General features: G+C 35.6%; 2 protein-coding genes across 2 annotated transcripts in view; both read right to left on the bottom strand.

The window, feature by feature from the left end:
* Positions 1-399: 399 nt before the first annotated feature.
* On the bottom strand, positions 400-4,255 carry ctsh (cathepsin H). Its single transcript, XM_079873537.1, has 12 exons — positions 3,922-4,255; positions 3,617-3,648; positions 3,387-3,492; positions 3,229-3,299; positions 3,040-3,144; positions 2,877-2,963; positions 1,874-1,929; positions 1,674-1,755; positions 1,534-1,602; positions 1,354-1,460; positions 924-1,049; positions 400-778 (listed from the first exon to the last, which is right to left on the bottom strand). Exons 1-12 carry the CDS (start codon positions 3,995-3,997, stop codon positions 703-705), a joined length of 993 nt encoding a protein of 330 aa, XP_079729663.1. The 5' UTR covers positions 3,998-4,255; the 3' UTR covers positions 400-702.
* A 1,722-nt stretch (positions 4,256-5,977) lies between these two features.
* rasgrf1 (Ras protein specific guanine nucleotide releasing factor 1) overlaps positions 5,978-19,840 on the bottom strand; it is a 42,886-nt gene continuing 29,023 nt past the window's right edge. The window contains exons 15-27 of the mRNA XM_079873536.1: positions 18,631-19,001; positions 17,512-17,631; positions 13,991-14,161; positions 13,790-13,896; positions 12,744-12,856; positions 12,499-12,559; positions 11,676-11,779; positions 10,391-10,475; positions 10,060-10,257; positions 8,473-8,552; positions 8,172-8,289; positions 8,023-8,091; positions 5,978-7,201 (exon numbers count right to left, since the gene is read on the bottom strand). Coding sequence (XP_079729662.1) covers positions 7,109-7,201; positions 8,023-8,091; positions 8,172-8,289; positions 8,473-8,552; positions 10,060-10,257; positions 10,391-10,475; positions 11,676-11,779; positions 12,499-12,559; positions 12,744-12,856; positions 13,790-13,896; positions 13,991-14,161; positions 17,512-17,631; positions 18,631-19,001 — 1,690 coding nt within the window. The 3' untranslated portion in view covers positions 5,978-7,108. The remainder of the gene's footprint in view (positions 7,202-8,022; positions 8,092-8,171; positions 8,290-8,472; positions 8,553-10,059; positions 10,258-10,390; positions 10,476-11,675; positions 11,780-12,498; positions 12,560-12,743; positions 12,857-13,789; positions 13,897-13,990; positions 14,162-17,511; positions 17,632-18,630; positions 19,002-19,840) is intronic.

The raw sequence follows: 19,840 nt of genomic DNA on the forward strand, positions 1-19,840 counted from the left end.
AGTGGAGTTTTAATCTTGTCTAAACAACTGACTGTAAAAAATAGTTCTCAATCATAGACGGTAAAAAAGGTCTCAATGTATAAACAACTGCTTCCTCTCTGGTGCACGTTGTGTAGCTCAAACATTAGATGTGGATTTAGATCGCCACTTACTGGCTTGCTGTGTATTTGCATATTCCATCGGTGATATAATGTTGTGTAGTCTCACAACCTTCGGTTATCAGAAAACATTCATTAAAGTCATTTTAATTAACTAAAATTTTAATACAAGAGGGTGGCAGTACTCGGAGTGGCAGAGTCTCATGCATTTTAAAACTTTTATTTGTTTGAATCTTTTTAAGTTTTAGTCAATAGATGAACACCATTATGCTGATAAGAAATCTATAAACACACACACAAATCCCTGAGAAAATATTTATTTCAGTACAATAATTTTGGTTGCTAACATGAGCATTATAAAATCTTGATTTTAACAAATTAAACAAATCAATGAGCATATTAATCGCGTGAGTGTCAGTTAATGTTTTAAATGAATGTGAATATATAGTATTCAAGTATTCAACTGATTTACTGACAGCTGATACAGACTATTATGTCTCATCAATGAAGATGTTGTCCATTGTGTATAAAATGATTTTGTGTGAGAGTAAAATGTAATAACACATCTCCCTTTTAATGGTAAAAGTATATAATTTTCAGTTATTTACACCAAAGGTAAAGGATAGGATGAGCACGCAGCAAGTCCACACATGTTCTTTCCCCTCTCAATGTAGAAATATCTGTATGGGGGGAAAAAAATAGACAAATTTATGGGAGGACAACTTGCTCAAGTGTTCATTTATAATCTCAATTTTATTTTTCAACCTTACAGTAGCATAACATTTAAGGAAATCTCCTTTATTTGATAAAGTCCTGCAAACAGACCCGTTAATTCCCCAGCTGGTTCCCCAGGAGTTCTTCACTATCCAGTACGGAGTTTCGTCCTCCAGAGCATAACCCACAGCAAGCACTGCATGGTTCACCATGTCAGTAGTGTTGTGACACACATTGCTGTAAAATAGTCATAGCATATTACAGAAATTGCCATGAACTGTCACAAATAAATACAGTATAAAATTATATTTATGATAGTGCTGTCAGATCGATAAACTGTGATTAATCGCATTTAACATAAAAATTTGTGTGTGTATATATACACACACATTATGAATAATTACAAACTTTTCTGTTGCATGAGATCAGTCACGATTAATTAATTTGACAGCACTAATTTATTATAATTAAAAATATTTTTATTTTAAGTAGCGTTTTCTTTTATAATGTTAGACAGCAAAGGCATATATTTCGTCCCTACCTGGAATATATTCCATCTTTGTAGTGCATGAAATCATTTGTCACCTCATATGCAAAGCTGACAGGGTTCAACCTGGCCACAGCATCCACCATTCCCATTTCATCGTACTAAAAACAGAAATTTGCAGTTAGAGCAAAGATGTGCAACTTAATTAATATTTGCATATGGACCATGACTTACCTTTGTGATGTTTACAACATCCTTCACAAAAGCAGCAGCCAGCTGTGGTTTGAATCTACATTCACCGTCCTACAAGCAAGTAAGAGGAAATATCACGTCTTTATAAGTTAAAACAATAGGTAAAAGAGTAAAGTACTCACCTTAGCCTTGTAGGGGTAATCTTCTTCTGTCATGAGACCTTTGTTGTACATGATGTACTCAAAGGCTTGACTTGGGAGGCCACTAAAAAGCATGTGACAGGAGTAAAATGTTGTTTACACAATTATACAGTCGAGATTTAACTCCGAGAACCATCAAATAAAACCTGGCTTTTGAAATAAGATGCTTTTATTTAACTCACCCGTTGCAGCCATGATTGTTGAAAGCGCCTGCACAATCGACAAGCTGCTGCTCTGCCTTTAAAACAGTGCACAAAGAGGTTAATAACCTGATGTATTACACTTCTGGTCAAATGTTTTTGACATAAGCCTTTTATGCTCACGGGTGCATTTATTTGGTTAAAAAATAATAGTAATACTGTCAAATATGATTATAATTTAAAAGAACGGTTTTCTATTTAAAATGGAATTTATTCCTGTGATGGCCAAGCTGAATTACTCTAGTCTTCAGTGTCACATGATCCTTCAGAAATCATTCTAATATGCTCAGTTATTATCAATTATTATCGATGATCAGTAATTAATAATAGTTCTTATTATTATTAATGTTGAAAACAGTTTTGCTGCATAATAATAATCATTTTGTGGAAACCATGATAGAATAGAAATGAATAGAAAGTTAAAAAGAACAGCATGCATTTGAAACAGAAATCTTTTGTAACATTATAAATGTCTTTACTGTCATTTTTTGATCAATTTAATGCATCCTTGCTAAAGAAAAGTTTTCATTTTTGTTTCTTTTTTTTAAATCACTTTTGAATGGTAGTGTTTCACGGTTTCCATGAAAATATTAAGCATCAAAAACTGTTTTTAACATTGATAATAATAATACAAATATTTATTGAGCAGCAAATCATCATATTAGAATGATTTCTGAAGGATCATGTGACACTGAAGACTGGAGTAATGATTTCCATCACAGAAATAAAATACATTTTAAAATATGTTAAAACGGAAAAAAATTGCAATAATATTTCACAATATTACTGTTTTTTACTGTATTTTTGATCAAATAAATGCAAATGCAGCATTGGTGAGACTTCTTTCAAAAACATATTTCAAACTTTAGACTGGTAGTGTATATTACAGTGGTATTATTGCAGTAATTATTGCATGTTGGTACTAAATAAAGTAATAATACATTACTACTAATCTAATGATAAATTAAAATCAACATTTACATACTAGTTGTAGGAGTTTCCCTGTGGCAATAGCAGTGACGGACTCTAGACAGCCTGTGGTGGAGAAAGTCCAGCAGCTTCCGCAAGGTCCCTGAAACAGTGTCACTGATTAAGAACCACCAATATTATAGTTTTAGAGGATTATTAGGGCAAGACAAGCAAGATACCTGATTCTTGACATCCGTTACATAGTGTCCTTTGTTTCTCCAGTCAATCATATCAGGATAAGGACCATTACTGCTCAGATGATTCCCTCTAGTGGCTGAGCAGTTCTGTCAGGTTGTAAAAATGTTCATGAATTGTGGTACTTTCCTATTTCCTCATTGATCACGAGAGGCGGTTAAAAAATAATATACCTGAGGCTCTGTCAGGAGATAGGACTTCTTAAATTCAGCAAAGGTCATGTCTGAAAACTGGTTCAGTCCCACTGTAAAGTGCAGAGAAATAATATGTGATTTTAATGTGTTTTCATAACCTAAACATGAAAGTTTTCATAACATTCTGTAAGTCATACTTGAAAACTTGTGGTTTCCAGCATTATGTTGCTCAATCTTCTTCTTGTTTTCCAAGAATATCTGCAGCCGCTGGTAATATTCATTTATCTCATATTTTTTATTATACTGCGAAATTAAAAAGAATAAAAGGGGTTACTTTTCTCCCTCTTCCACTTCCTTCATTTAGTGCCGCCTTACATTTCCTTGTGAGGCGACATGAACAAACAATTACAAAACAATTGATTCTTACCTGAGACAGCCATGATTTGAAAAGAAACTCATCTGCAACAAATAATTATATTTTTATTTTGGTGCTGCACACAACAGGTCAATACTTTTTTCCCCTTCACCATTTGTATTTTAATCCACTACTATTTCAATTGCTATATTATATATATGCCTATATCACTTTAACTATAGTCTGTTCTATACTTAAAAAGTCTTAGTGGTCATAAACGTGTTGTGTATCTGACAAATAGTCAAAAGCGAAAGTACGACGCAGCGGCGCAAGTTAGAAAAAAAAGCTCAAAGTCAAAAGCTGGTTTGATATCTTACCTTCCTCAGTGTGCAAAGGCACTGTGTGTACCTGATAGAGAACCGCAAACAGAACCAACAAAATCAACCTGTTCATCTTCACCCCTGCGAGCAACTCATAACACAAGCATTTGAATAGTTAGCTTATGTATCACATTCTCATCACATGACTCCTCCTACACGAGGGAGGGCTTCGGGTTAAAGGTGCACTCAATATTCTTTTGCTAATTAAACGTTTTACACAAAGAAATTAACAGCATTTTTTTTTTTAAATATATCAGTTTAATCAAGTGCACAAAGCTGTTTTATTGTAGCTAGGCTACATGGAGCGGGTCGCTCCCTCAGTCGCTGCATCACATGACCAGTGTCACGCAAGTGAGTTACTACCAGACAGCCTAATATTAGCCTACTATAAATGCTTTCAGCTAAGTTTTTCAGACAGTTTCCTGAAAACGACTCGGTCACACTTTAGATTAGGGTCCTATTCTCACTATTAACTAACTATTAGCCTATACTACGACTTTTGCCTCAACGAACTCCTAATTACTGCTTAATAATAGTTAGTAAGGTAGTTGTTAAGTTTAGGTATTGGGTGGGATTAAGGTAAGTAGAATATGGTCATGCAGAATAAGGCATTAATATGTGCTTTATAAGTACTAATAAATATCCAAAAGCAACATGCATGCTAATAAGCAATAGATAATAGTGAGAACTGGATCCTAAACTAAAGTGTTACCAATGACTCTAAATGTTTACATGAAAATGATCATAAAAATGATTTATGGCAAGTTTTGTCATACAAATCTCTGTCCTGTTACTACATAGGCTAATAGGAACATAAATCGTCCACATTTAAACTATTTATGAATAGTCTTACAGTATACTACATTATAAATCATTAATACTTAATGGATGTGTTTATATTGCAGCATAATATGGAAACACTGCCGTTTTAAAGTAAATGTGGCCAGTATTATATTATACATAAGAATACACCTATGACCAGTGTTGGGGATTATTCTTCTGCAATCCAGAATGGCAGCGCAGCTGAAAGGTTTGTTTAGGTTTCCTTCAGTCTTAGACTTTTTCATTTCACTTTTAGAGTAAAAGAGCCTTTACATTTGCCAAAAATATAGGCTATATATTTTTGTTATTAAAAAAACAAAGCAAGCAAGCCCAGACCAGATGAGAAAAAGTAATGCATTACTTTCCATCAAAAAGTAACACATTTAGTTACTTTTTCAGGGAATAACGGAATATTGTAATGCATTACTTTCAAAAGTAACTTTCGCCAACACTGCTTATAACCCAATTTTTCAGAGAGCAAAATAAAGTGTGCATGACAAAAACCACATACAAGGAAGCAATATCCCCCTGAGATAGAATAGATTTATTAGCAAGAGGTAATCAGGAAACATACAGTTTATTTTTCTTTCTTTTCTGTTCATTTCTCTTTTTTGTACAAAACTGGAAATATTTCCCGAGCCGTGGAAATAAACTTAAGGGTTGAAAGATAATTCTCATACCACTGGGTATTGCTAACAGCAAAATGTTTGTTTGTATGTTTATATATAATTTATAAGAGTATGTGCACATAGATGTGTATACAGTATATATATATATATATATATATATATATATATATATATATATATATATATATATATATATATCCTTTTTAAAGTTTCTGGCTGATACAGTGTTGCATGCCTGCCACATGAGCGATTAGTGTGTTTCCAGACTGTACATAGTAAAAATACATACAAATATTCACAGAATAAGCACTACATTACTATATTCCTGCTAAGAGAATGATTATAGACAGGATTACAGTATATGCAAAACACTTTAAAGTCCTCTACCTCTAGATCATGGTTTCAAAAATCACAAATCATATAGCATTGAGTGTGTAAGCATAGGATACAACGCTTTAAAGAGGTGTGCTTTAAACTAGTACATGTTAAGAAATACATAGGGCTGCATGTACAAAATATACAGAATACTTTTCTGTGTGGCGAGTTGACAATGTTTGTACAAAAATGTTTCTACGGTCTGTTTTTTTTTTTCTTTCTTTTTTAGGTAAGGATGCAGAACCCTACGTCTTTATTCTAGGACTACAAAAATACCCTTTGTATGCTGCAAGCGGGAAGGTCATTCACTTTTGATCATACTCTTAAACGACAATGCATTTTACAAAGTGATATTCAGTCACGTTCCACAATCACTGGAACAGCAAGAAGAACATAGATTGTCTGTAAATGTACAATAGCTGGATAATCTGGTGTAGAAGGATAGTGTTGAAACCCAGAATACCCTTTTTTCCCAAAATGCGGCTGTGAGCAACGAAAACATTACATGGGTAAACAATCACTAAACGACTAGTTTCAAAAATGTAATGCTGATCTAATAGTCCTTGCTTCTTTTTGTGAAGAAATAGTCTAATTTTGGGCTGAGGAAATAATAATAAATAAATAAATAGCTGCAAAATGAACAAATTCTTCATGCAAGAACAGATATAAATTCTTTTTGCCTGATAGGAGACATATACTGTCTTTTAATGTATTATAATTACCAAGCTATACACTGTCTGCTTTATTAAGTCATGCCAAAACTGTTCAAAAAATATCATGGCAGTTTAGGCATTGTGAAATCAGGGGATGGACGTTAATTATCGCAACCAATTAATGTAAAAATGCTGGAGTTGAGTTCATCTAAGTACAGTGACGTGTGCCTTGGATTATAATGGTATAACAGTATAAGTGTTTCTATACGCTTGGTTGTATACAGGAATATATCTGCTTTCCACATTGCTACATGGTATGCATATACCGTAAAATAGTTACATGCATCTATTAAAATCTCAAAATGCTCCTGCCGGCTTTTCATGTTTCATTACGGTGATGTGGATGAGCCTGATCAATTAAAGAAACAACCACACCTTGAAATAGAATTGAATTAAATCCTGTTGTAAGTACAGTTAAATAATTTGGATGGGGATAAAATATGATTCCCTAAAGAACAAAGGCTGAAATCAACAGGTAAGTCCTCGTGAAAGATCTGAAACAATTAGGCAACATTTGGTTACAACTAAAAACAAGGAACACACCCAGGAGTAATAATCATGTTACAGTACATAACAGAACACATGGATGTATACTGTAGAGAGCGTGGTGTCTGTACATTTTGTAGACGTTAAGCAGAGCCTTTCTCAGTTGGGCACTTTAGGCTCAATTCTGAGAGAGGCTTCATACAGGCCTTCTTCATCCATTACCAAGCTTTGGTCCAGTAAATACAGCACTGCCTGGAAGACAAACGCAGTATCAGTTTCATATTGAATGTGATGCTTCAATGCAAACTACACTGTGAAAACAGCTCAAATCTCGATTCAAGTTTCCTAGAGAAAAGAGAATATATTCTCGTAAATGCAATACGCTAAAATACCTACAGGTTTTTCAGTAGTTTTTCAGTAAATGGGTATGTTAGTGAAGGTTAGAAGTACAAATAGATTCTGTGATTAAATGGCTTTGTAGAGATACCGTGATGTGTTCCTGCATTGTGTCTGTCTGTTTTGCAAATATCTAACCATTAAAAAGTATTAAAAAGAGCTTGTATAAACCTCGTAACTTCATTGGATCCTCAAGCTGTCGGTAAAACCTCATAGCTCCACCCTGCCTCTATCGAGAATGAAGTGCCGCATGCATTTTGGATCATCTCTGCTTGTTTGCAATGCAAGGGTAAATAAAGAACTGTTGGTTTGAATAAGTAAAGCGTTTTTATTACTTAAGAAGCACTATATATAAAGGCAAATGTTTTATGTGTTTAGGGAGTGGAGAAGAGTGTCTTAATCTAACATTTGTCGTCAAATCATAGCCGATACTGTCTTAAATAGCCTGTGCAAAGCACTTCTAAAGCACTAAATTATTAAAAAAAACATAGGGTTTTTCACATTTTCAGAAAAGTAGCATTTTTGGAGATACGAGGTTTCTGCCCAACAGCGACACTACAATGATGTACAAAACAAACAATACACACTCAAACCTAACCACTAACTGTACTCGTACTAGTGCATGTTTATCATGAAACCTAATATTTTACCAGTACAAACCAACATTAGTTCAATACCTTTGGCTGGTAATCAATCTTGTATGCCGTTTGCTGAAACTGCCTGATTTCTCGGATGATGTGGGAGATCTGTAAAATGAAAAAATATGATAACAAAATGACTATGACTCTTTTCCACATGCATTAAAGAAACACATCTAAAAACTTACCATTCTCATCTTGGAAAAATTGACCAGGTGGTCCTCTGTGTAGTTGGGGGTCCCTTCCTCAATAAAGGCCAAGTCAGTGAGGTACATTCCCAAATATGGCACACAGGGAGGGTCACAACTAGCAGAAACATTAGAAAAAAATATTAGCCATGCCATCATGTTTCATTGCCATTTCATATTACCATAACCAAAGCCAATAGCAAAATAAAAAAATGAATAAATAAATAAAAATAATCACTATATCTCATAGACCTCCTCAAATACACATATCTGAGTTCAATTACAGCAACAAAAAACTTACTTTTTTAAGGCCTCTCTGAGGTTCTTGAACCTTCCTTCAGATGAGACCAACTTCTGCAGCTTGTCAATGACTGTTTTGGTCTAATGATTTAAACAAAACAGGGTGTTAAATGTTATCAGTCTAGTCAGTTAATATCAAATCAACAACAGGATGTCATGCAAATACTGCTTAAAGGTGCAGTAAGTGATTTCTGAGAAACGCTGTTGAAAGTGGATCAGACCGAGCAGCACAACACACTTGTGGCCAATCAGCAGCAGGGGGCGTGTCCACTCATGATGGGGGAGGAGAGAGAGTGAGCAAGAGGGAGATTTGAAGAAAGACTGTAGAAAGAGAGATGGCTGAGAGACATTACAAAAGAGAAAAGCTCAGAGGAATATCATGAAAAAAGAAGGGTTATGATCAGGCAAGAGCTTTAGTACCCACGTTAAATGTAGAGTAGGCAATTTTTTCCATAAACACTTTTTGATATTCTGGTTGAATCTCTAGACAACATATGAACATTTTTTTATATTTAGACCACTTCTATTATTGATTGCTATCAAGCAATTCAAGTCTATGGAAGTCTCAGGACCAAAAAATGTTCATCCAATCGGTCCAAATGCAATGATACAATGCCTGTCAAGATATGTATTTCCATACTTCCGCGCACCTGCTCGAGCAGACATCATACATCATCAGCGCGTTCTGTAAGGCTAACCAGAGTTGTAGACAGACAGCCACCGAGCGCCAAAAACAAACAACAGCCGCCTTTTTCAGTTCCTCCTGAACCAAAACAACGAGTTAATGCTGCGTTCACGCCATGTCGTAACCGTAATTTAGAGACGTAACCGGTGACGCTCCACCCGGAGCTCTGTAAGTTGTTTACGTTCATTGTGTGCTGTGCGACATGAGGTAATTTACGTCATCTCTTATGACGCTATGCTGAATCTGCTCTGGCTATGCACGACCTGCGAGTTCATGTGTTTTGAAGGAGGCGTGGCTTTGGAGAGCAATCTGAAGGGAGGGTGGGATCTAACGCTTGCAAAGCTAGCTTGCTATTCCTAGCCACTCCAAAATTGCTTAGCGTACCTTAGAAAAGCTTGCCAGCGCTGGAAAGACCTAATCGGGAAGGCCTGAAAACGGACCTTAGGTTGTTTCTGCTCCAAACGTGAGTAACATTGGTTTTGCTATGATTCACAGAACCAAGACATGCTGTTGTTGTAATGTTAGCTATAGAAACAGGACTGAGTGTCATTGTTTGTCTGGGGCTGATGTGCTGCTGGCGACCAACATCCAACTCTTGCTTGTATTTACTTGTGTACTGCATGTTCATTTTTTGCACCTCCTTGTCGTTCGTTCGTCATCTTTGCTTTATTTTTGGAGGCGGAGCAATGAAGGGAGGGGTGTGTTTGTTTGGGTTGATTTCAAATATCAACAGTGTTTCTCAGAAATCGCTTACTGCACCTTTAATTGTCTGAATAGTTTAACAGTCTTAAAAAGGCCCTACTTGTCCTTTCAAACCAGCTGACATGATTCATGTTCTCACATTCTTTGTTCAATAACAAACGCCATAATCATTACTTTTATTTTGATGAGGGTTTTCCCCACCTGTTTCGAAACTTTGAGCCAAGTTTTCTTCAGACGGAAGATGGAGCTGCGATTGAGGGATGAGGTGATTTCCAGCACAGCATTGTAGTTATGGAGACAGCGGCAGATATCAGCTACTGCCACCCACTTCTCTATCACTGCTACCCGTACATTCACATCCTCACAGCGCAGGATCTCTGTGGCAATCAGGTTACTGATCTTTAAAAGAGACAGAGATATATCAGCATTGTGCACATTATGCTTCATTTGGGACAGTGCATCAACAAATACATTGCAAGAACTGAACATTTACACTTATCTAGAACCAGATGTTTTCACATCGAACACTTACATCATTGAAGTGTTTTGTCGTTTTCATGATGTAAGGTGTTTTCTCATTTTTGTCATTCTTCATCCATCCTTGACCAAAAAACTCCCTGTATGATAATAAACACATTTGTGAGGAAAAACACTATGTTTGATAGCTTACGGGATTATTCACATTTCTTCACAAATATTTAAAGGAGCTATATGTAAGAATTTTCATGTATGAGTGAGCAATGAGTTAACAGCTTGTAACGAATCTTAAAAAGCGAGACCTTCAGCGACTTCCTAGGTTGTCTATGAAAGCCTGTAGACTGATTTTTATGTGAAGGATTTGGGCCGGTTTCACCAGGAAAATCCAAAGGATGTGACAGTTACGCGCGCTCCCGAGACCCTCTCTTCTGTTCAATGACACATGAAGTAAATGCTTATCCAGTGTTCAGGATAATGCCGAAAGAGCTATTCTGTACTGTGACGTCAATGTGTCATGCAAAGAAAAGGGATTCATTCAAATTATAGTCTCACATACATAGCCAGAACCATATAGTCTCAAATATACTTTAGAATCATACTATCATAACAGTTTAACTTTAATGCCAGTAAATCGCAGAACTGGTGCAAACAAATCCACATCGCTATGATCAGATGCTTCTTAACTGCGGTTTTCTCAAAGATTTGTGTTGTGTGCTTATTGTTACTGAGAGGAAAGCACGCAATACAAATTCATCTAAACGCCACTCTCAGCAGCATGGACTGCATCTGGATGTTCATTAACAGTATATCACTGCAAAGGTATTTTCAACTTCTTTTTACTTCTAAGCAAATAACGAGTATTTAAATCACGTCTCTTGTTACGAGTGTGCACAAGTGTGATCACAAGTGTACACAATGAGTAGCTGGCTGCAGTTCACTTAACGGTCACCGGTGACACTAATAACAAGGGTTTCTGAATTCTACATATAGCCACTTTAAGTATTATGTAAAAACAAATCAAACAATGTAACTAAGCTTTTCTTGTTAAATGCATAGTTCACTCAAAATTAAAAATTATTCACTCACCCTAATGTCATTCATGTCAAAGCTGTCTGCAGAATTGAGAATCTATCGTATGACTTCAGAAGAGATATATAGGGTGCAAATCATATTGTAAGAGCTGTGTGAACTGTGAAGATTATTTGAAGTGTATGTGTCCATGAAATAACAGCAAACAGGTTTGGACTAGCAACATTAATGACATTCATTTTTGAGTGAACTATACTTTATCTCTGTAGTTCCCTAAATAACAAATAAATTGAAACATAAATCACACTCACTCATATGGTATGACTTTAAAAACAAGGTGGTCCAGCAGGGTGAGCTGTTCTGCGATCTCCAGAGCTGAATGATTCTCGAAAGGCTCTGACTTTCCTCCTTCCGCCTACATAACATAACAATTAGATAAATAACAATGAATTAAAAGTTGAATAATGAATTTCAGCTGTTTATACAACTTTGTAAATGGTGAAACATTCTAAACCAAAACCACTGTAATAACAAGTGGTGTTCTGGATATACACTACCATTCAAAAGTCTGGAGTTATTAAGATTTTAAAAAATAAATAAATAATAATACTTTTATTCAGCAAGGATGCATTAAATTGATCAAAAGTGACCGTAAATATTTTTATAATGTTACAAAAGATTTCTGTTTCAAATAAATCCTGTTTTTTTTCTTCTTTACTTTATATTCGTCAAAGAATCATGGAAAAAATATAAGTTTCCACAAAATTATTATTAATTTTCAACATTGATAACGATAAGAAAAATGTTACATGAGCAGCAACTCAGCATATTAGAATGATTTCTGAAGGTGACACTGAAGACTGGAATTATGATGCAGAAAATTCAGCTTTGCCATCACTTAAATAAATCATATTTTTAAATAGGAAACACATTTTATAATATTTTACGCAGCCTTGGTGAGCATAAGATACAGTACTTTAAAAAAACGTTAAAAGATCTTACCGACCCCAAACCTTTGAACAGTAATTTAAATATGTTATGTTGAAACAATAAAGTTCTGCTTGTTTTAGCAGTGAAAGGCATTAATGTTAAATATGTTAATGTTGAAGGATGACTCAGAATCACCCAACTCACCATCTGCAGCACCTCCTCCAGACAGATCTGATTGTCACCAGGATCCTCCTGTGTCAATGTCCTGTCAGAGAAAGAAAAATTATGATTTACAAGCAAAACCACTGAGTGACTTGCATGCACAAAAGCTGATCAGATAACAGAAGTGGCACACAAAACACACACTCATAAAAAGGATTTAAAAAAAAAAATCTGTATTAACCTGTGAGCACTGCATCTGTCAGGGTGTAGGCACTGAGCAGACTCACCGTATGATGTTGGCTGCAGCTTTCCTTTCCTGGGTCAGAAGTTCAGGATCATGCATCACCTCCTCCAGGAAACTAATCACCTTCATTTTCAGCTCAGTGTTGGATTCAAAGTCCTGCACACACAAATGCAAGGCACACAGAACTTTGTAGAAAGTTCTTTCAATACTATTATTTTTTAAATGCTGTTTATATTTGACCATGCTTTAAAGGGGTCATATGATGCTATTTTAAAAGTTCATTATTTTGTTTATAAGCTGTAATAGAATAGGTTAACATGATTTAATGTTCAAAAACATGCTCCTCTATTCTCAGTCTCTGAAACGTGCTGGTTTTACCATATCAGTATCAGAGTTGGATTCTGAAAATGCATATGATCAAGCCGATCGATCAGAACCAACTTTGCATGCATGACTTGAGCAGAACGTTTCACAGTGGTAAGTAGGCTTTGGATATAGCCTGTGTTGTACATTTCCAGGTTTAGAAAGCTGTTCACTGTAAACAAGCAAACTTCTGGGTTGTACTGCTCAAGAACAGCTTTATAAATAAATCCATACAGCTAATTCCTAATTTCATCCGTTTTCAGAAGGCTAAACTAAGTGGTTTTGCGTCTCTACGACATGACGACAACACTACAATTCACTGAAGTCTTTGCATATGCCTTTGGCCGGGCATTATGCTAATATTTCACAATGTGACACAGACGTTTGATAAAGTAACATCTGGGCTTCGATCGAGGTGTTTTAGGCAGGTCTGGATCAGTGTTCTCTGTTAGATAGAATAAATCCTCCTTTGTGGGAGACTGAGCTCTGTAACTTTACAGATCGTATACAAGCACAAACAGACACATTACACACTAAATGTATCAGACTAAAAAACATTAAAAAAGCATCATATGACCTCCTTTAAAATACTGTCATGTTTAAATCTATTCCACATAATTCAGCACATCAAAATAACTGCAGAAACTACATAAAAATTCCTTTTTTTTGTTTCTATTTGGTCACTGCTAATTTTTGTATGTTATTATAATGTGTACTCAATCTCACCTGCGAGTGTTTGGACACCCAGTGCCTGAGGACATTGAGAACTCTGTTAGTTGCTGCTCGACGTATCACAAACTCCTTATCTCCGTTCCTCTGATCCGTGGGGAACCCTGATAACCAATCAAAATTCACATTGATCTCTTTTCTGCCAGGCAACAAATATCCACAACCTATGAGAGATTGAAACAGACTGGTGAACCCTACCTGTGCTTGCCAGAGACATGCGCCGGTACTTCTCCTTGGTCGGCGTGCCCTCGTTGGCACCAGCTGTGGCGATGGCGAAGGCAGAAGCGGCAGACAAGGCGCTACGGTTGTTATCCAGCTCCCGGCAGGACGACATCACCATGCCATTATTGTACGAGAACAGAGAGAATTCTGCCCAGAGAGAAAGACAAGTAGCACACACGATTGTTAAATGCATGTTTGGACTGGAGGTTGATTGCTATGGAATCTTTTTTCTGCTAAGAATAAAAAATTAAAAAGGTAATTGTGATTTCTTATATCACACAATTCTGACTTTTTTCTTGGAATTCCCAGTTCTGTCATGACAACTCTTGGAGTGTTTGGCATGGTAATGGATATGACAATCTTGATATGTTGAGTCTTGGTGGAATAGATCTGCTATGCTGTTGTACAATATAGCGTACATGAATTACTAGGGGTGTAACAATATATCGTGTCACAATATATCGCAATACAAAAATGCAACAATATGTATCGTGAATAGGTCACCCAAAAAAAAAATGTACTATGTGAGAAAAATTTAAAGTTTTCAGAGTTTTAGTGTCAGTACTACATTAAAATATTATATATAATGTTGAATATAATGTATAATAATGCAATATCTGTGTAAAAAAGTTGCCATTATTTTAAATGTATCTAGTCAGTGACAGAGAAACATATTCGTCTAAAATAACTCTGTATTTTCAGCTTCAGAATCATGAATATTTTTATTCTAGTGTCTCTATTGTCCTGTGCTTTGGGTTTCCAGCACCAAGTCCAAGAATATTCATTTATACACACAATGTAATATCAAATTTATCAGTTTAATAAACAGTCAATTTTTTGTTAACCTTTTATCATATGTCTTGGTGTATCGCAATAATATCGTATCGTGAGTTCAGTATTGTGATATGTATCGAATCGTGAGGGTATCGTTACACCCCTATGAATTACCCGTAGCAGATCTATACAGGTGGAGCTGGGGAAGGTGGAGGGTTTCTGAAAGTGCGCTGCGACAGCTACAGCAAATGCTAACCAAGTATTTGAAGGTTAAGCAGCGAGCTCATTGGCTACTGATACAGCAGGAACCAATCAGATGTGCCCTATAGAGAATTATGTGATTGCAAGCAGACTGAGTTAAAGGACCTATCACTCTGCGCCATCTAGAGTTTCATAACAGAACTTTGCATTTTAGATCTCGCAATTCTAGAGTTATAGTCAGACTTGCAAGATATATACTATAAACCATTCCATGGTAGAAACAAGCTTTCTTAAATTCCATGTTAATTTAATTTCAGATAAAAATAGAATTAGTCAGTAACTCAATACCAGTTCAGAGTTTTAAACAAATAAATGTTTGCATACTTCAAGTGGTAAGACTGGAACTAGATCTGCATGTAAAAAAATACAGGCGCTTGTAAGGCAGCACAACAATAGTGTTTTAGCTGTAGGTGAGTTTACTGTAGGTTCTGGGTAAATTAATGTTATTGTCATGATGCTCAGCATGGGTCTAGTTTTCTGTCAGCAGTGTTTGAGAATTAAAGTAGAATACAACACCGTCTTTGCAGTGTATAAGCGGCTATGAATAGCTAAAGGATTAATAATGTAAAACACCAATCACAATTTAATAAGCAAAAAGATGTTAGAAAGCGGACTAATCACAGTTCAGCATGCAAATATTAAAATGGTCAGTTCCATTTTTCTGAACATTCAATCAATGATTCCTTCAGTTCAAAATAACTAGGAACGGCATGTTTTTATGAAATGTAGTGGAATAAAATGTATGATATTATGCTTTGGAATGTAGTGAAATAAAAGTACAAGTTTTCCAAAATAAACATACTCTGATAAAGTATACTTGAAAAATACTTAGATATAGTAAGTGTTTTACTTGTCCACCACTGAATACTATTGATATTCTTCCAACTAGTAATATAAATCATTACTCTAGTGTTATGCTGTTTATGTTTGCAAAGTAATGTGGCAATATTATTAACTGTCATTTTACACATTTGAATGTGGCTCATTCAATCAGAACTATGCATTTTATAAGGAGCATTTTCAAATTTAATTTTTTTTATTAAATATTTTAAATAAAAAATAAAGTAAACAGCACTTCTAGAAGTTTGAATCTGTAATCTCAAAGAGATTTGAGCTGAAGTGTCTGAAGAATATCAATGCAGTGTTCTTAAGACTTGTAGACATAAAGCATCATCTGTCCGTAGCCAAAGACTAAAAGGTCCAAACAAATATTAAGTAGACGTGGGGTTACTGTGTTTCAGAGTGCTTTCCCTTTAAGGATACAGCAGGTGTAAAATAAGACAAGATGGACTCATGCAGAAATAATGGAGGCAGTGACATTATCTCCACAATGGATAAGCCCTTGATGATGACATATGAAAATGTCACAAACATCTACTACGCCCAACGACCGTTAAACAAAACCCACTATCCAGTTTGTCTGCGACTGCCAGCAAGACCACAATAAGCACTTATCTCCATACTGTTAGTTTTGTACTTGCAAGCACTTTCCACAGGCTAATGCATCATGTTATCATAAAAAAAGTATTTTTGGAGCATGATGCTGCAATGATGTAGTGCATCTAAGCATCCAGCAGGTGGCGACGCAAAACGCGAAATCACAGACTGCGTCTTCATCAAGACAATAGGCTGGGCTCTGGTTCTCAAGATGGTTGAGACTAAAAATACCTCATCATTTCACTAAGATGAATGTCTCAAATACAATCTCAGAGAATAACAAAAGCAGCGTTTTAAAGAAAACTAGTTGTTTTCAGCAAAGGCTTAGAAAAGAATACCTAAGGAGAACCAAAACATGCTTTCTTCTACTGCCACAAAGCTTGACGGAAAGGAAATACTGCGTCACACATATAAAACAATGGGATCATTGTTGACCTTTGAACCCCTATTTAAGTTAGTTTTAAAGCAAGGAGTCGGCGTTGTTGCAGTGCATCGACCGCACCGGGGTGGCAGAGAGAAAACACGCTAATGGTTGCTATGGCACAAGTTTCCCAAACACCTACTCACGCCTCCTTTGGCGTTTCCCTGAGCTTTTTTTTTTCTTTTTTTTTTTTTTAAACCTACAGAATTAATGAGATTTTGCTTGAATCGTGTCTTCCATCTCTGTCCTAAGAATCACTTCAGATCTTTACAGATACACATACTTTAAAACATGAACGACGACATGTGTGAACAAAATCGAAACAGGAACAGAATACAAAAATGCTAAGGACCTTGAAGTTTTTACACATAGCTAAATCAAGCAGCGCAAACCTTTAAAAGAAAAATCTAATGTTAGTGAACCATTGAATTAAACACTCCTTTTCAAAACAGCTAGTCTGCTATTTTGAGCCATTGATAAATGCAACATTTGGCCGGTGTGAAGGGTGCAGGTGGCTTGTCAGCGTGAGATGCAGGTGCTCTGGTTTTCATGTCAGTGAGCGATAACAACATGGCAGGGAAGTCTAGGACAGAGTGTCTTCTACCTGAGGAGTTTTTGCATTTGACGTTTTTGGGAGTGGTGGGTGATTTGGTGGGCGATACTTCAGCCTCTGCCTCGTCACTCTGGATCGGGTCGTTGTCGGTTTCCTCCCTCACTGAACCATCTAGAAAAAAAATCAGTCATAGGCATTAAGTTATCTATATGCAGAACTTATCGAACACATGAAAGAACACAAAGCCACCATATTATGACAGTTTGCAGTCTGGATGTCAAAAGTACTGGTTCTTTGCTACCAAGGTGATACTAAAATAAAATAAATTCAATAAAATATTAAATAAAATTAAAATTGCTGAAAATTATGTTTGAGTAATAAAATACCTAAAACTAAAATCTAATAAAAAACAACTACATAGACATATTTAAAAAAAGATAGATAAACTAATAAAAATGACAAAAACATAAAATTACTATGAAAATGGAAACAGAAAATACTAAATATCTTATTGAAAATATTAACAAAAACGATTATATATATATATATTTTTATATCAATGATACTAAAATTACACAAGGGTACATGCCATTGCTATAATTTAGTTTGTTTAATATTTATATCAAATTACAACAATGGCATGTACCTTTTTTCTTTTTCTTTTTTTTTACTTAAAAAGAAATTTAATTGAAAATATTTTTAAAATACTTTTATATTTTATATACTATTATTAATAATATAATAATAATGGTATGAATTATAATATAATAATAATATGGATATTAATTTTTTAAATAAAGCACTGTGTTATTAGTTTATGTTGTGTTATCGAAATTAGTGTTGAGAAATTTAAATATTGGTCACACTTTAGATTAGGGTACAATTCTCACTATATTGACTATGACTTTTGCTTCAATAAACTCCTAATTATTGCTTATTAATAGTGAGTAAGGTAGTTCAGTTTAGGTATGGGGTAGGATTAAAGGATGTAGAATATGGTCATGCAGAATAAGGCACTAATATGTGGTTTATAAGTATTAATAAACAGCTAATATCTTAGTAATATGCATGCTAATAAGCAACTAGTTCATAGAGAGAATTGGACCCTAAACTAAAGTGTTACCGAAATGTTACCACATTTTTTACTGGTATTTTGCAGTATGACCTCACCCTGTTTGCACGGAGAAACCTCATCAGTCTTGTCCGTCTTGCCCTCGCTCTCGTCGGGAATCTTGCTGGAGACGGGGCTGGACACGTAGAGCTTGTTGATGTCCAGAGTGGTCTTGCTGAAAGGGGACATGGTTGAGTACATGCTTGCATAGCCATTGGGGGAACAGCTAAGGGCCGCCAGGTCCAGAGCCTTCCCACCGGTGATGATGGGGATGTTGAGGGACAGTTTGCGGCGCCGGTTGGGGGACGAGGTTTTGGTGATGGCCAGCGGGGGCGGGGAGGAGAACTTGCGGCTGGCACGGGGCGACTTAGGAGGCTCTCCGTAGAGGAGCTTGTTGTTCTGGCTGCTCGCGAAAAACAGCTCCAGGGATCTAGGTGTCAAAAAGAACAGGAGGGAGGGTTGATTTAGTGGTCATGTTGTCTTGATTTAAACCTCTTGAGGGTGTCACACACGGACATGTGATTTCATAAGAAATTTTAATTAAATTATTTTTTTATTCAAGTTAAACTGATCAAAAGTCATAGTAAAGACATTTGTAATGTTACTAAATAATTCTATTTCAACTAAATGCAGTTCTTTTGAACCTGGAAACCACAAAAATATTAAGCAGCACAACTGTTTTAACATTAAATGGGTACGGCAAAATGGGCTTTCAATGTAACTTGGCTGCCTATACAGTAGAAAGTCCTTTTTTTAGCCAAATACAGTAGGAAAACATCAATACCCATAATGCACTGGGCATGTTGCCGTCCAATGCCACTCCCACCAGTCTGTTATGGATACGATTACCAGAGTCAAATATCACCTTGCTTTAGTAGGAAATACTTCTTAGCAAACTTTTAGTCACAATGGTGTTGAATTGTATTGTTCTCAGATGGTCGGAGAACAAGTAAACATTGTTCATTGATATATACTGGCTGCCATCACAGCCATTTAAAATATATTAAAATAGAAAACAGTTATTTTAAATTCTAATAAAATTTCACATTATAAATGTTTTTACTGTATTTTCTGGCCAAATAAATTCACTCTTGGTTATTAGCAAAAGAGATCTTACCGGCCCCAAACTTTTGAACAGTGGCGCAAGTAATTTTTTCAATGCTAAAATACTTTCTCATTTCCCAGTATAATGTGCAGAGGGACAACTATAAGGAATTCTGAAATAAAACATTCATTAAATAATAATAGCAAAAACCTAGAATTATAATA

The sequence above is a fragment of the Squalius cephalus genome (genome assembly GCF_949319135.1).
Source record: "Squalius cephalus genome assembly, chromosome: 6".
NCBI classification, from domain to species: Eukaryota; Metazoa; Chordata; class Actinopteri; order Cypriniformes; family Leuciscidae; genus Squalius; species Squalius cephalus.

Bases quoted from the DNA above. Each gene is read 5' to 3' on its own strand.
- ctsh (XM_079873537.1), bottom strand. From the start codon at position 3,997: ATGAACAGGTTGATTTTGTTGGTTCTGTTTGCGGTTCTCTATCAGGTA. The intron at 3,300-3,386 runs GTATGACTTACA...TGCACTTTACAG, and splicing joins TGGAAACCACAAGTTTTCAA to TGGGACTGAACCAGTTTTCA. The intron at 779-923 runs GTCTGTTTGCAG...CCCCCCATACAG, and splicing joins ACCAGCTGGGGAATTAACGG to ATATTTCTACATTGAGAGGG.